The 17,838-nt window shown below is 39.0% G+C and overlaps 1 protein-coding gene across 2 annotated transcripts in view; it reads right to left on the bottom strand.

Annotated features, from left to right (window-relative positions):
* The window catches only part of LOC149141797 (putative sucrose-phosphate synthase 1), a 335,464-nt gene that overhangs the window by 224,037 nt on the left and 93,589 nt on the right, over nucleotides 1–17,838 (bottom strand). For both annotated transcript variants that reach the window (XR_016264289.1, XM_089447751.1), the window contains exon 2: nucleotides 3,103–3,192. Coding sequence is in view for 1 of the 2 variants with exons in the window: in XM_089447751.1 (XP_089303877.1) it covers nucleotides 3,103–3,192 (90 nt within the window). In the remaining variant the exon portion in view is untranslated. The remainder of the gene's footprint in view (nucleotides 1–3,102; nucleotides 3,193–17,838) is intronic.

Here is a 17,838-nt window from a genome sequence, read left to right as displayed (position 1 = left end):
TGCTATCTCTGCGACTGGGTGATTTGAACTCCTTGTGATGTCTCCAATTGACACATTGATTTTCTCTTATAATCTCTCGTTGATGAATCAACGACCATGATCTAATCAAAATCAATGGCTATGATCATCTTGACACCATCAAATGACTTTTCGAGAAGTCTCTAGAGCAAAATCAATTTACCTCAATTAATCTAATTTAATTAACCAGTTTTCCGAAGTTAGGAAAATATTTAATAATTGGCTAATTAATATAATTAAGGCATTTTCTTTGGAAACTTTTTCTGGGTCTTGGAGATAATTATCCTCCTACGTTTCTTAGCCTCTTAGACACCATAGAGACTAGAACACCTGTCTGAACTACTCAAAAACTAACAAGAAAAACCAACTATTATACCACTATAATATTCCCTTTATTTATTTAATAAAATTCCCAAAAACATTCTATGAATTTTCTCCAAAAAAAAGGATGCAATAGTTTTTGCCGAGAATTTAACAAATTTAAATAAATTATAAAGCCAAAAGCCACAAATCTTGTAGACAATTCCCACTGCAAACCCCAGCTACTTACTTATAATTCTAAGAGGGAAATTACGTCAAATTTATTTTGAAAGGAAACCTGAGAAATAAATAAGTTGGAGTAATTTGGTCCTCTTCAAAAACCTCCTCTGGATGGACTTCCTTGTCTACAAATGTGTGTTGCTTCACCGTTCAAACAAAATGCTCCAAAATCTCGTCCTTCCTCACTAAGCGTGAATGATGAACCTGAAGTGGCTCTCCCTATTGACTAGCTAGGGTGGATGTTTCACCACCGAAACTAATCACCACCAACTAGGGTATATAGTTCCAACACTAAAACTAGGATCTCTAAAAGGGTTTCCCCTTACACATTTAAGCTACTAGAGCTCCCAAAACAATTATCAAAAATCAATAACCAATCATGTCCCTAAATGAACTCTCATCTTTCTTTTTATAATTTTCCCCATCCCAATACCATGGGTCACTTTTTATTAATAAAATGACTTTATAAGTTTTATCAGAAGTCACTTAATAATCCCTAATAACTCACTATCACTTTTAAGATGACATTAACTAATTAAATTAACTCCCTTTTAACTCCCTTTTACTTAATCATAGCCCACGAGAATCAAATAGGCTAATGGATTACCCACTTGCGATGATCACTTGAAAATGAACATGGCATTCAAGAGGGGAGGGGCAGTCAATAGATTTCTCCAACTTTGTCAAGAAGGTCTCTTAGTATGAGATGACCTTACAGGATGTCTAGGAGCAGGAAAGTTCTAGGAACAACTTCACAAAGAGCAGGTCTTCGAGGATGATGGCAAAGAAGTCTTCCAATTCAAAAGGAGCAGCCATGGCAATGGATGCAAGTGTAAGATCATAATCAGTTCCAAGTGGCAGAAGTGCCTCCTTGCTAAGAGGGAGTGTTGAAATTTGTACCTCAGGAAAGTACTTTTGCACAGGCTCATTTGTCTAGGCGTGTAGAAATCACCCAAAATCTCCTTAGAGCACAGTGTGAGCAAGATGCTAAGTAACTTAGCCTAAGTCTAACTTAGGAAAGAGCACATATTATTATATTGGCTAGTTGAGCTAATGAAACATAGGAAAAGTAAAGTAAATTACTTTGGTGATTTTGTTTAAATTTCAATTGTTGATCTCAAGTGAGGCAAGATCTAATCTCAATGGTTAATCACTTTGGAGATTAAGGTTACGCATTTAGTTCAATGTAAAGTTATAAAAGCAAGGCTAGGGAGATAACAAAAATACACAACACAACAACACAAGATTGAAAGAGTCTTCTCAATGAGAGTGTTGGGTCCGAGGAAGGGCATCAAGGAGATCCGGATTAGAGGGCTGATCAACCGGATCAGATCCAGGGTTGTAAGTAATTTCTTAGTTGGGCCATTATCCCAGGACAAGAACCCAAGTAAGTTTGAATTGTTAATGAAAAACTTTGATTGAGAAAAATCTGTGTTATTTTTATGAGATTGGTTATTTTATTTTGCTTCCGCTGAATGTTAAGATCTCAACTATGTAAATTATTCAGTAGATCTCCAATCTACTAGGTTAATGATTTACTGGATGCTAGGTTTAACGGAAATTAACAACCTTAGGCTACAATACCATGTTCTAAATGCATATAATAATAGACGGAAACAAGGTGTACAAACAATAGAAGAGAGAGAATTCAAATAACTTGCATTATTTTTCAAAAACAAATTAAACAATACATAAACGAAAGTAGAAGCTAAGGTGCCTCTTTATCTCCCGAGGTGACTCTCCACATTCCACCTTAACTAAAACCTAATCAAAAGTGACTTAAGTTAATTCTGACATAATAATTATAAACTATGTACTAAAATGTACTTTATTGACTAATGTACTTCCTAGTGGTTATGAACACTGCACATAGTTTATCATTCTCATGCAAAAACTTGAGACCTGAATTGAATATCCCATCTTACCACGCTTCCCTTCCCATTGTGATTGACCCATATGTGGACAAGTTTATTAAGGTCTAACAAATGACCATAAAAGGGTCAACGGGACCACAAAGTACATCCATGTCAATACAAAGTGGGAGTGAAAGGGCAACTCCTATAAAAGTAAGATGAAAGCAGATCTAAGTTCTAAATCCTAAACATATAAAACCATAATGCCAATACAAGAATCATCTCACTAATGACAATATACAATCCTAGGGTCCAGAAAAGGGACTTCATGCATGAGGGAAAACTGGGAGGGCGCCTCAACACATCTCGGTGCTGCTGATGTCTTCTGTAGAAGAGGAAGGGAAGGAGGGTAGAATGAAATGTACTTTCTGATGATCAAGCTAAATACAATTCATTAAAAAAATGCCAAAATCAGCATTGACTCTCAACAAGGATAATCAGCATCCACTTAATGCTTAAGAGCAAGTGCAACACATAATATCATCAAATGCAACAGCCAATTTTTGTAAATAAACAACTGAAAATTATCCAAGATTTACAACCAGTGCTCTTCCTTAGCAACAAATGATGGTATAAAAGTCTAGGAGTCAAAAGATCAATAGAAACAGGCCATATGGATTACTTATTTTACCTGCTTCTTCTTGCGTGCCAAATGCCAGATTCTCCAACACATATTCTCCAACCTTGTATTCTGGTCCTGAGGGCCTCTAGCCGCAGCCGCCTATCAAAGACAATACCAGTTTAATGAATGTTAGAAGGTAATCAAACAGAAATATCAGTTATTGTCTCCCAGCATTATGCCAGGTTATGAAAACAATTTAATACCAAGTTATCACTGCCTACTGCTACAAGTTTTCTTGCCTACTACAAAGCCAACATGGACCAGATTCCTATGCTAATCAGTAACAACTTGTCCTATATGCTAACTTGGGAACACAATCAATAGATTAATGGATCACAACAAGGTTGATATCCATTTACTGCTATTATTTCTAGTTTCCTATTGAATTCACCGAAAAGTTATGCTACGTGAAAGTCTAGCTTTGATCAATTCATTTTGCCTTCTTCCCCGTTACAAACTGCCCAATTTCCTATATGTCATGCCACTTACAAGCCACTACACTAAACTATTTTTTTGCAAACAAATTTAATTACTATGCACACATAATATTAAATGATGAATGACACTAAGCACTAGGCTTTATTTAGTAATTTTATCTGCAGCAAGCTGACTTCTTCAGATTAAGCTAAAAGCAGAGATGCATGGATTCTTATTTCCTTGCGTAACTGACCCCATACCCACCCCAAAATCGCACACGTTGGGGTGCCTTTATCCCTCCCAAAGAATTTAACCTGACTGCAATTTTGTAAATTCTGCACACTGACCCAGCTGCACCTGTGCATCAATGGTTAAGAATAACACTGACAAAGTGTCGCCTTTCTCCCTTGTCCACAGTGCACAGAAGCCACTATTTGTTGGTTGGAAATTGCCATCAATTTTATTGAAAAAGCACATCTCTACTGCTCTTAACAAATAGGATAAGATTGGACTATATTTGAAAGTTTCAAAATACTTTTTCCCCATGAATACCCTAGTACTCTGTTGGTTGATGTAGGTCAGACAAGTGTTCTAGCCTCAAGTGGTGTTAGTGAGACTAGGAACACGAACAGAAAATATCTCCAAGCCCAGTTCATTTTATAGAGTGAAAATGTCTTAATTAAATTAATTAATCAGTTTTTAATTATTTTCCTAACTCTAACTTAGGGAAATAGATTCATTAATTAGTGATAATTGAGACATGGTCGATTTTCCTCTAGACACTTCTAGTAAAGTTTCTAAGTGATCTTAGCCATCGATTAGATCATTTCAGATCTAGATCTTGGCCGTTGATTTCTCAACTAGAGGTTATAAAGGAAATCGATGGGTAGTCTTGGAGATCAGTTCATTGCATTGAAAAGGGCACAATGACAGTGTGAGGTTTGACACAAGTGAGGGTTTCAGCAGCAATTGAACTAGTAAATATTTCCGGAGTTTTCTTTCATCGATATTCTTCTAGTTTCTGAGATCCGGAGGAGGAATTCTCCCATAGTGATTTTGTAGGCAGAGAATCCATACGAGATTGCCAAGAGAGGTTGTACGAGATTGCCAGAAGAGGTCGTGCGACTTAGCAAGTGGGCAGACCTGGGCAGCAAATCAATTTCCAGTTGTCGAAGACGAGATTTGGATGAAGTGTGAGTTGCAAGTGGACGAAGGGGTTGCAAGAACGATTTTCTTGTAGTATATCGAGTTCCAGTTGCCAATGCAAGTTGCAAGCAGGGGTGCGAGTTCCAGGGAAGCCTAGTAGGTTGCAGAGGGAGGTCGTGGGCCTTCAGTGGTCAGATCAACCTGTGGAGGTGAAGAAGTGTTTTTTGTCGGAGCTTTGTTGTGGTTTGGCAAGCAATTGTAATATGTATCAATTGCAGAATTTGCCGAAGATTAATAATAAAACCCTCAGATTACAATTCGGAAGACGAACAGCGAGGGTTGCAGATAGTTGCAGTCGATGAACCTTATGGAGGGCCGCAGAGGAGGGAGCTCCACTCCCTCCTATAAGGAGGTCATAGCTAGTAGAGGCAAGAAACCTCTAGAAAATGTTAGAGGAACTGGGGAGGAAAGGAAAAGAAACATGGAAGAGGAGACAAGAGAAGCCATAAATAAGGAAAAGAATGGCACAAAAAACAAGGAGGCAAAAGACAAAAAACAGGGAACTAAAGACAAAAAACAAAAGGGACCCTGCAGACCCAAAGCAGAGATAAATCCCAAGGTCATTTTAAATGATCCGGCTCTGCGAGCACACAGGGATCACATGCTAACTTATGCCATCATCTGTAAGTTCATGGGAGTATGGCCCACTGAAAAAGCTTTACAGTCGTGGATTAAATACCACTGGAAACCTAAAGGGAGCATAGAACTACATCTTGGGTCTAAGGGATTCTTTACGGTGGTGTTCACGAATATTGAAGACAAGGACAGAGTATTTGAAGGAGGGCCTTACTTCTATGCTGCAGCGGGACTCTACATGAGGCCATGGATGATGAATTTTGTTCCAGAAAGGGAAACTTTCACTTCAGTACCGGTCTGGGTAAGGCTCTATTCTCTACCTCTTGATTACTGGCAAAATGAATCGTTAGCCGCCATAGGCAATAAATTAGGTCGCTATGTTAAAGCCTTTGAAGCCACTAGAAGGGGAAAATATACTTCCTTTGCCAAAATATGTGTGGAAATGGATCTATCAGGAGCTCTACCGGATGAGGTGATCTTGGAAGTTTTTGATGAAGAATGGGTGCAAACAGTAGACTATGAGCACATTCCGTTCAGATGTCGAAGATGTCATGAACATGGACACCTTTTCAGAGACTGTCCGCTCAGTAAAGAAGTAAACAAGAGCAAAACTAATACAATGAAGGAAACAGACAGCTTCCAGAAAGTGGTCAATCGAGGTAAAGGAGGTAAAAGAGGACTGAAACAACATCAAGACAAAGGAAAACAGTTTAGTCAGAACAAATTCCAAGTGCTTGAGGAAGAGGAAGAGATTACAAAAGGAGATCAAGCAATGGAAGGAAGTACTGTGGAAAAGGAGAAGGAAGAAAACCGGGAACAAACACAAAATATTGATTATCAGAAAGAAGCTATAATGAGTGATGCAGAACTGGAGATGGATCAGGAAATGACCCAGAATGAGATGGACCTGGAGGACCATGAACTACAGGAAATTTTTGACAAAGAAAACCTAGATCTAGAAGGGTTCTTGATTCAGGGAACCACAGGTGGAGTGGATTCGTTAGCGCAAGAAGAGCTCAACAGAATACAACAGTTGTTTTTATGGAAAAAGCAGGCTAAAGCGTTAGAAAGAGGAAAAACCATCGATAAGCAGGACAACAGAGGTGTGAAAACGATGAAAACCACTCTGGGACTAGCCACTAGAAACACAGGCAAGAAAAGAAGTAGAAAAAAGCAAAATGAACTCTTGATGGAGTGTGGAAAGCTAATGATTGATTCAGGTAAGATGAAAGATCTAGCCAACTACTCCTTCACAAATATTTAATAATGAAGTTTACATCTTGGAATATTAGAGGTCTAGGGAGTAAGAGAAAGCAGAGAATGCTTAGTAACAGAATGAAACAAGAAACGTTGGATATAATTTTCATCCAAGAAACAAAATGTTCCATTCAAAAATTAAGACAAATTCATAGCAAATGGCTTAGCAGATTTGAGTTTTTTGAAGTCAAAGCAGAGAATACAGCAGGGGGCATACTCACTCTATGGAACCCCCAAAAATAGGCATTTTGGATGCTGAGGCTTCCAGAAATTATTTATCGGTTGTTATTCAACCGGTAGGAGAAAGGGACACCTTTCTGGTCACAAACGTTTATGGTCCTCAGAGAATAGATGACAAACTCAGGTTTCTAGATTCCCTAGTGGATCTCAGGGACAGATATGCAGATATACCCTGGATCATGGGAGGGGACTTCAACATGATCAAATCTCTTTCAGAGAAAAAAGGAGGAACAAGAGCTCTAAGTAAAGACTCTTTAGCATTCCAAACCTTTTCAGACAATATGAATCTTGTTGACACTAATTGGAATTCTGGCCTCTTTACTTGGAATAACAAAAGAGGTGGAGATTCCTGTGGTGCCTCAAAGTTAGACAGATTCCTCATCTCTGAGAATCTTATGCTGACAGATAACGAGGTAATAGCGAGAGTTCTTCCCTTTGGAGGCTTAGACCACTGGCCGATTCAATTGGAGATTAAGGGTATTGGTACTCCCAAGAACAAACCTTTCAGATTTGAAAATATCTGGTTGTCACACCCAGACTTCATCAACAACATTCAAAAATGGTGGTCAAAATATTTGTCGATTCAGCGGACAAGAATGTACCTTCTTCATAAAAGACTAAAGCACATCAAGCTCCGGCTTAAAGAATGGAACAAGAAGGATTTTGGCAATATTTTTGAGGAGAAAAAAGCTGTTGAAAACAAAATGTAGGTTCTCAACCAAGCTCTGATCACGGAAGGCTTTGATAAAGCCATAAGTGATCAAGTGGATAAACATCATCAAGAATGGGAGAATCTATGTAAACAAGAGGAAATATTTTGGAGACAAAAGTCTAGAGTTCAATGGCTCAAAGAAGGAGAGCGTAACACTAAGTTTTTTCACAGAGCCACCATGGCCAATAGAACTCACAATAGAATCTCTTCGATCAAGAATGAGGAGGGGGAGCTTCATATCTCCCATGAAGCTATAGAAGTTGTGTTAGTCCATCACTTCCAAGGTATAACTCGGGAGAACAATTTGGATAGAGAGCAATTCATCAGGGAGGTAACTAGTAATATACCGAAACTGGTGTCCAGAGAGGATAATTTCAACCTTAATAGACCAGTAATGGAAGAGGAGCTTAGTGAAGTCCTCAAAGAAATGCAGAATGGAAAAGCACCAGGCCCGGATGGTTTTAATGTGGACTTTTTCAAAGCTTGCTGGAATATTGTTAAACAAGATATTTTGAATGTTGTGGAGGACTCCAGGTTAAACAAAACCATTCTGAAAGCGCTCAATACATCCTTCATCGCCCTGATCCCCAAATAGGACATTGCTCATACACCGGATAAATATAGACCCATAGCCCTATGCAATGTGGTCTATAAGATTATATCCAAGGTTGTGGCTAACAGACTCAAACCTTTACTTCCGGTTCTTGTTTCAGGGGAACAATCAGGTTATGTGGAAGGCAGACAAATTCTTGACAACATCATTCAAGCTCAAGAGGTGGTTCACTCACTAACTAGCAAGAGGCAGGCGGGCATGATCATGCAATTGGATATAGCCAAAGCTTATGACAAGGTAAACTAGGCCTATATCAAGAAAATGCTTATTGCTTTTGGATTTGATCATAATTGGGTCAGATGGGTAATGGCACTGGTGACCTCCTCCAATTTTTCTATATTAGTTAATGGCTCTCCCTCAGAGATTTTCAGTCCTTCAAGAGGCCTCAAACTTGCTCTCTCCCTTTCTTTTTATCATCATGATGGAAGGATTGGGTCGGGCTATAAAGCAGGCAAAAGTAACAGGAAAGATTAAAGGTCTGCAACTAACTGAAAATGGGCACACCCTAACTCACCAACAATTTGTAGATGATACCATGTTACAGGGAATCCCCACAGTCAAAGAAGCTTCAACCTACAAAAAAAATTTGAATCTCTTTGCCTTGGCTTCAGGTATGGAAGTTAATCTCTCCAAATCAAAAATCTTTTTCTTCAATACCAATATTGCTATTCAGAAAAACATTTCCAAAATTCTAGGCTTTCAAAGGGATTCCCTTCCTTCAAAATATTTGGGAGTTCCTCTAACTGCTAAACCGATGCTCAAACGTATCTGGGAACCCTTGATCAATGAGTTGCAGGGTAAAGTCAGTAAATGGACCATCAGATCTTTAAATCTGGCTAGTAGGTTAGTTCTTACAAAAGTTGTTCTGCAAGCAATCCCTATTTTTATGCTATCAGCCCTCCTAGCTCCAAAAGGAGTCCTTCAGCAATTCAGAAATATTCAAAGAAACTTCCTTTGGGGCAAGGAGGAGACCAGAAAGAAATGGGCCTTAGTGTCTTGGGAAAAAATTTGTAAGCCCAAGAACCATGGAGGGCTAGGTTTGGATGATCAGGAGATACTCAGCAAAGTTTTAGGGGCCAAACTATGGTGGCATTGGGTTCAGCATCCAGAGACTCAATGGGCAAATATTTGGAAAGAAAAATATGCTAGCTCATGGCAAACCAGTGATCTCATAAGAATGTCAGGAAATATAAAGAGCTCTTATCTCTAGAACAAAGCCTGGGAGAATAGGAGACTAGTACAAGAAAATAGCTTCTGGGAAATCAGAGAAGGAGATCTGGCTCTTTTCTGGGAAGATAAGTGGCAACAAGAATCAATTCTGTTAAAAGAAGACTTCCTCGATCTTAAGCAGGAGACAGATTCCCAAGGATTAATTAAGGTGAAGGACTTCTGGAATCATTCTCATCATACGGATAAGTGGAGAATCTAGAGAAACATTGATTGCAGAGATAACAATCTCTTGAAAACAAAAGCAGAGGAGCTCAGGAAAATAGTGGAACAAAGGAAGATCTTAGTTACAGGGGGGCAAGACCAACTAAGATGGGGCAATAACAAAGAGGGTACCTTTAATCTTAAGGAAGCAAAAGGCATTCTCCTTGAGCTGGATCCCCAGGTTCCGGACAAAATTTGGCAAAACCTTTGGAGGCACCAGGGATGGATGAAAATCAAACTCTTCATGTGGTTGGTATACCACAAGAAAATCCTGACTTGGGACAACATCAGAAAGAGGGGTGTTCTGGGGCCTTCAAGATGCCAGCTCTATGAGGCTCAAGAGGAAACTATGGAACATTTACTCAACAGCTGCATTTTCACTTCCTGGTTATGGGACATATTTGCTACAATCTTTCAGCAATCAGATAGAGACAGAGGGAGCATCATTAGTACCCTCAATAATTGGAGAAAAAAAAATTTGGATTATGAAATTCTCAACTCAGCGTGGGTTCTTACACCAAGCTTCATTATTTGGAACGTCTGGAAAGAGAGGAACAAAAGAATATTTAAGGATGAAAAGAATCCCCCACACCGCCTGGTTGAGATAATCCTGAAACAGCTCAAGGAGACAGTGGGAACCACAATTCGTAACAACCCTAAAAATCCTCCCTCAGATGTAGATTTAAAAATTCTCAAGCAGCTAGGGATGCAGGGGCTCACTCCTTTAGGCCTAGAGAGGAAGGTTATAGCTATGGATATGGAGAAGGATTTCTGGCATCCTCCCCCGGAAGGCTATTTAAAGTATAACATTGGTGGGGCTTCAAAAGGGAACCCAGGATAGCTGGGTATGGAGGTGTCCTCATAAATGCAGAGGGAAGTATAATATTCATCTTCCATTGCCACCTAGGTACTGCCACCAACAACATGGTTGAACTAATGGCTATGGAGCAATGCTTGGATTTTCTGAGTCAAGATAATTGTTTCAATGTTATGATAGAGGCGGATTCTGAGTTAATCATCAACTCAGTGCAAAAAATAAATAATGGAACAACGCCGGAGAAAGTCTCTAAGCATTGGAAATTAATTCGGGTTTTCCAGAGAATTCAGAGCCATCTTCATAGCCTTCGCACTGTCAGTTTCCACCATGTTCGCAGAAAGGCAAATAAGCTGGCGGATCTTCTTGCCAACCAGGGGGTCAGCTGTACAGATGATAAGGTTTCGATGAAGTGGCAGGAGTTGCATCCAAGCAGACTGAGAGCTCTATGTTGCGAGCAAGCGGAAGAAGATAGGGAAGTGTTTAGACACAAAGCCATGGAGGCTAGCTCGATTTGATTTATCCTCTGAATGAGTCTCCATTATCTGGTAAACTATTCTTTGGCGGGGAGAAGACCACGTCTAGTCGCTCAAAATCCTGGAGTTAGCGAGATGAAGATCTCTGTTCATCGGGGGGAGAAACGAATATCACAGGTCTTTGTCCAGTGGAAAACCTCTTATCTTTACAGGGTTCCAGGTCCAGGCGAAGAAGATTAATAGGCGAGGGAAGAACCCTATTTTTTCCGGCAACCGGATTTTTCAGAATTTGGGGTCTCGACATGTAAAACCGCCTCCCAAGCGGTTTTCGGCTGATCGCACCGCTTTCAAGTGGGAAACGGTTTTGGCGATTTCGCAGCGATTCCATTCAGCCTCCAACACGTGGCAGGGAGATGGATCCATAAACTGCCCTTCATCGCACACTAATGTCTGACTATCTTGTCCGATGCGATATCAATCTCATCCGTTGGATTTAGTCGAAGGGGATCAACGGTTGAGTTTGATCGTGCAGCTTGGTGGGGCAGGACCGTTAAACTTCGGTCTTTTTGGCTGTGCGATATCCTCCTCAGTCGTTGATCTATGGGCAGCATCGGACGGCTCAAATGGTTCGGGCTTTTCAGGGAGTTATGAAGCGGGAAAGTTCGCGGGTTTTCCAAGGGCCAGGTGGTATTTTTGTTTGTTTTCCTTGAGTTTGGGCTTTTCTTTGTAAGGCTATGAGGTTTTGCCCTTGGTGGCTTGGGCTCAAATTTTTTCTGATTCCTTGACATCGGGTGGACGTTTGTAAAAATTGTACACTATTTTTCGGCTTAATGAAATAGAAGGATCCACACTTGCTTTAGCAAAAATAATAAAACCCTCAGATATGAAGAACTCGTTTTCACTTTGGGGTTTTTCCAAAGACATTTTGTCCATTTTGTGATTGGTTTTCTATCAGAGTTTCCACAGTTTATTTATTGGTGAAATTTGCAGTTGTGTTTTATTCGTTATTTGCAGTAAATAATTTGTTGGGACATATAATTTGTTTAAAGATAGGAGAATAGTAACCAGATTAACTGCAGCCAAAATTTTCACATGGTATCATAGCAGATCTGAAGAGCACAATTTTATGGAGTAGATCAACATAGGGGTTTGGAAGAGGAAGCCAAGGGTTTAATAACCAAATCGATTTCCAGAATTTCTTGGAGGGATTTTACCAGTGTTATTTTCTACAAGAGGAAGGTTGAATTTCCAGTTTACCAGTGTGTGTCGTCGGAGTCACAGTTTTGTTTATCAGTTGCAAGATTGATTTTTTGGAGGCAGTGCGAGTGGGTTTTGTTACCCACCACCTGTGGGTGACACTGTTGATTTGGGGTAGCATCAAATGTGCTCTAGGCCTCAAATTTTTCAGGGAGGCTTGGGCACATGTATTCCAAAGAACCCAGAAAGTGTTTTGGGAAATTCCACCTAGAAACAATTTTATTAAAATAATTAATATTTTTTAATGGGCCTATTGACCACCGGAGTGGCACCTGATGATTATATGAAGACTCCATGCCAAAGGATGATCCAAAAGACACGTGTACCATCAGATATCATCAGTCAACAGAGTTTTTTAACTCTACTTCTATCTTCTCATCATCTTTCTTGTACCCAAATTCCACACCCTGCGGGGAATTGTAATAAGTGATACTAGTAATGATGAGTTTTTTAGTCTGTAACAGACCTAGGATGTTGGGAATTGATCAACAAAAGAGTACATCTTGGAGTGTTTTTTTATCGTTAATTATCCCTTTTTTTTCAGAGGCAGATATTTTTTTGAGTTTTTTCACTCACTTTTTACCCCAACGTCGGGGTGACGGTTTGAAGGTTGAGCTCCTAACACATATTAGTGTCTAAAGTCAGTGTATATTACCATACTAAATCACACAAAAAATTTCGTGAAATTTGGTTAAGTCTAGGTAGTCATTTTTAAAATTTTTAGATTTTCCACACTGCGGAAATTGCTAATAAAATTGTATTTGTAATGTAATAAGTGATGTCTAGAGAAGTTGTATGGAGTATGAGTAACGAAATTTGCACCTCTCGCCCTCAACTTTCTATTATGACACACTTTGAGAGGTTAAAAATGTGTTTTTAACCCTCAAAACCCACTTTTCCTAAGTTTAGTGGGAAATCTAGCAATTAATTATGCCAAAGATTAAATAAATGAAAAAAAATAAATATCCACACATGCTAAATGTTGTGGAAATGAGGTGGAAAATTATGGGGTAGTTAAAGTAAAGTCCCAAAGTTATGTGGACTCCTAAAATAAAGGAAATGACGTGTGCTCAAATAAAATCGAATTTCTGGCATTAAATGAGAAAGTTGCGTACTTGGAAATTCGAATTTGTGAAGTTAGTGCACATTTGCGAGGATTTAAGAAAATATTTGGTAGAGATTTTTGTGGGAAATTGTCCCCACATGGGTTACCACCCATATACACTTTGTCATTCCATCATAAAATTCGAAGTGGGCACATAAGGGAAGAAGAAAATGATGTCCACTTGCCAGAATTCGATTTTTACACTTGGCATTGGAGCTCCATTCAACAAATTCGAATTTATCTTGGGGATTGTCACCTCATGCCACTTGTTTAATCACTTCTACATTGGGATTGGCTCCCATAGTTCTATTTAAATGAGCCTTTAGCTCTCATATTGATCTTTACAACGAGCTATTGGGCTTACGGAGACTCTACTGGATTTTGTATTCATTTTCATATAATAAAAAGACTATGGGTACTATTGTGTTGGTGTTCTCCTTCCATTGCTTGAGGTGATTTATTTCAATTGTTGTGTTTTACATTCGACATGTATGTTGTATTATGCTAATTATCATTTTGCCACTTGTTTGGATTAACATATGCAAGCTATCTTGTCTGGTTTTTGGGTTGAAGAAATACTCTAGGAAAAAAAGCACTAGAAGATTTTTGGTGAAATCTCTAATCTTCTCCTCCATTGTATAATCTAATCCTTTTATGATTGTTGACGTCTTTTTCCAAGTGTGTAGAGATCTTTAGATTTGGTTGAAGGGTTTACTTGGGCGTGGGGTAACTCTCCAATAAACGAACTAACTCCCAAGATCGAAAATAGAAGGACCCAATCGGTTTGCCTCAAGGATCTCATCAAACAATTTTGAAAGAGGGAGTTTCCTTTCCTCTAGCCTACTAAGATCACATTAACTTTTATTCAATATTTTTCTTGATCAATATCTTGTGCTTTCAAGGATTTTATTTGCTACCTAGAGCATGGTTTTAACTAGACAATTATAGAGTTTTACTTGCATTGTTTTGTTCTAGTTCTTGTACACTAATTGTAGATTATCATTTCAACTCTTTCATGTTATCTTTCCACTCATTTTGGATTTGTTTTGCAACCCCTTTTGAGTAGATTTGACACGAAAATTCACAGAGGTTGTGAGAATTTGAGGCATCATTTCTCGAAAGGCCGAGTTCTACTTTGAGGGCAACATCCTTCTCTCACTAGGTTGTGGGCTAGAAGTGGCTTAGCCTCTCTCCTCAGCGCTGAATACAACTCTCTTTGTGGCTGATTTGATTGCTGCAAATTTGTTTCCTGTATTTTCACATTTTGTCAAAGACATTCCTATAGTTGTTACTTGAAGAGATCTAGCCCTTGGAAGTGGCATGTTGTAAAAGACCCATTTGGTTTCCTTGGGAAGTCTTCTCAAAAAGCTTTTATTTTCTCTCTTTGTAACCAATCTCTAATAAAAAGATTATTTTTTCTTGTGAGGGAGCTTGGGATTTTTCCCATGGTATCATTTCTCCCCATTTATAGGGAGGATCATTGCTTGTGGGTGGACCAACCTCTTAGTTTAATTACTCCAATTTTATTTGTTAATCTCATTGCTAAGTTCATTCGTGCATGATTAGTTTCTTAACATAACATTCACATCCATTCTCATTTTAGCACACATTTGAGATTGGTTTATGTTTTCCATTTATATTTCTTGAATACTTGTATTGGGCAATCTACTACAACATATGCAATTTTTCTTTTGATGCAAGAAAGTATTTTATATTTACTGGGCAAGCTTAAACTAGTTTAATTTATCCATCTACTTTGGTTTCACATGTCTCTTGAGCACATTGCTTTATCATTGTCAATTTATATTATGTGGCATTATCATTATTGTTGGGTCTTTCTTGTGTCACTCCATTGAAGCAATTTGGCATTGATTTCATTTACTTGCAAAGCAACATATTTGGAACATGTGGAGCTACATTGAGCTAATTGTTTCACTTTCCCTTTTCATTGAAAGATATTGGTATTGTTTAATTGAGCATTATCTGTTATTTTGAGCACTAATATCAATAGTTTATTGGAAGCAGTAGCACTCACTCATGCATTTCATCTAGGCATTTTAATATAACAAGGCTCCAAGTCAGGCCCCAAGCCTCACTAAAATTAACCTCCAAGCATAAGCTTGGTTGATAGAAAGTATAAGGAAAAAGACTTTCTTGGAAAGTTCTTCCATCTGGTACGAGTAAGGTACAAGTGTTGTGACCCTACAGTTATGAAGGTGGTTTGTCCCCTTGTAAGAACGAAGGCACACGCTGGGTCGTAAGACTTGGGGGACGGGTATCGTTAATGACACCTCCATGCCCTCGGCCCCTCTTTCTTACAGTCACCCCAATTTTTACCCTTTGGTAAGAGCTCAAGAGGAGGACTTCTCATTTAATTAAACATTTTAGATTAAAAATAACCAAGACTAATTGTATTCAAATCTAGTATAGGTGCATCTCATGCTAATACATCTTATGATTTCACTTGCAATTGTCCATTTTACTTGTCAATATTGAATATTTTATGTTGGCAAGCATTGTTTCATTTTCTTTTTGTAAGTAGAACACTAATTGATTTTCCTTTTGCAAGATATCTCTATATGCTTTGACTTAGGCATTGATTATATTTTAAAAACATTTTATATCTTGTATCGATTATCGTGCTAACATCTTTGTCTCCATTTCAGGATTGTTTTGCTTTCATTTTTTAAGCATTTTACTTTTGTTTAGAGCAAATATATCTTTCATTCCTGCTGAGCAATTTATCTTAAAGCACTGGTTTACGATTTTAATATGTTAATGATTTTTATTGCTCATATCATATTTTGCTCATAATTCTTGAAAGTAATCCACTTCCACTTTAACATCTCTCCTAGAACCTCACATTTCTTTTATCTTAGTTTTTCAAATTAGGGACCACCCCCCATAGTTAACCTAGGAGATAGCTTTCTTAAACGGAGAGAGAGGAGATTTAGTGTGACAGCCCCTTCTCTTAGTTCCCTGCCACCAACCACACCTTGTGGGGTTGAAGCCTTTTCTCACTAACTTGCAGGTAGGTGTAAATAGCAGGGTCAACAGGACACTAAGTCTAAACTTAGGAAACTAAAAATATTAATGGGTATTAATCTAATTATGGGTGTAACTTCTAGAAGAAGACAAGGATCAAGCTAAAATGATCTTAGCCATTGATTAACTTTTAATCTGAGCCATTGAATGTCGACAAGAATATTATTTAAGGGAACTTGAGGATCATTTGGAAAACACAACAAAAGATCAAGAGATCGAATTTCTGAAGTGAAAAGTTCTCAGGAGGAAGTTCTGATCGAGGAGATTTCTTGCAGTTGAGGGGCAGGGATAGCATCCGGAGAGAGAGATTTTCTCAGCCAGAGAATCATTAGCAGAGAGAGGCAGAGAGTGATCTAGCAGCTCTCACGCAGAGGCTGACGCGGGGCCACGAAGGGCCACGCAAAGGCAACACAAAGGGTGAGAGAGAGTCCAAGATTTTGCTAAGCAGAGTCAGTTTCAGAAGCCGGGAGCCGGGGTGTGAGACTGGGAGGCTAAGAGTAGAGACTCCAAGAAGCAAATCGATCAGCTGACTGGGTGACGAAGTGTCTATAAGGGTTGATGCAAGGACTGCGTGAGGACTACACAGAGGTAGCGTAGGGCCTCCCAGAGGCACATCCAATGACCGGATCAGTAGGGATTTTTCTCAGTGATTGTGTAAGGTAATCTCACAAATCTTTCTGCCAATATTTCTCTCTCTGTAACTGAATAACCCTTGAGGTATTCAAAGATGTATTCAGAATTTGCTACTGCTTAATAATAATAAACCCTCAGAGTTGTTGCACCAGTGTTCCTGCATTGGGTTTTTCTGGGGACATTTGTCCAAAAATAACGGTGTCATTTGTGTTGTATTTTCTTTCTTGCTCAGTCTCTTGTTTCCGCATATAAATTAATTAAATGAAAGCTGCAGTGTATGTATTACGATATATGTCGTAGGAAACTACAAGTAATTTGTTTAAAGGAATTTAACAAATAGGAGTAATATCATCAGTTGCTGCAGTAGGGATTCTGATTTAGCAATTTTCACATGGTATCAAAGTTGTAGGTGAAGCAAGAAGAGCAGACCCAGTAGATCCAGCGCTCAGCAGAAGAGGGACATCTAAAAGTTACAGGAGGCAGCAGCTCAAAAACCTAGAGGGTTTGCGTAGTTCTTAGCTAGAGGGAAGAAATTTCGAGGCAGTCTCTCTCCGAGAGAGTCGACAGAGAGAAGGACTTCCAATTTGAATTTTTGCTAGGGCAGAGGGAGCAGCGCTAAAGCCTTAGCGTGAGGAGAGCTAGTAGGACGCATATTTTTCTACAAGCAGTTTGCTGGGTAGAAGATTGTCAGAAGGAAGAGAAGAAGCATGGTGAAGAGAATTTCTTCCTCAGAGAATTCCCAGCGAAGGAATTCGAATTCTCTAGAGTTGAGCAGCAGAGAGGGGCAGCAACTTTACTAGCTCCAACAGGGAGTGCGTAGGCTAGCCCAGCAGCAACACAAAAGAGAGAGGAGGTCATTCAACTTTCTATTTTTGGCAGAAATGGCAACCAGTGGCTTGAGGGATCAGGGCAAGTTGGACGGAGCATCTAACTACGTCATCTGGAAAGTTAGAATGCCATTCC

The sequence above is a fragment of the Pinus tabuliformis genome, chromosome X (genome assembly GCF_031772625.1).
Source record: "Pinus tabuliformis cultivar Carrire ecotype Pingquan chromosome X, CPIR1, whole genome shotgun sequence".
In the NCBI taxonomy this organism is placed as follows: Eukaryota; Viridiplantae; Streptophyta; class Pinopsida; order Pinales; family Pinaceae; genus Pinus; species Pinus tabuliformis.
Note: the sequence above shows the minus strand (reverse complement) of the source record. Positions and strands in the feature narration are given on the sequence as shown.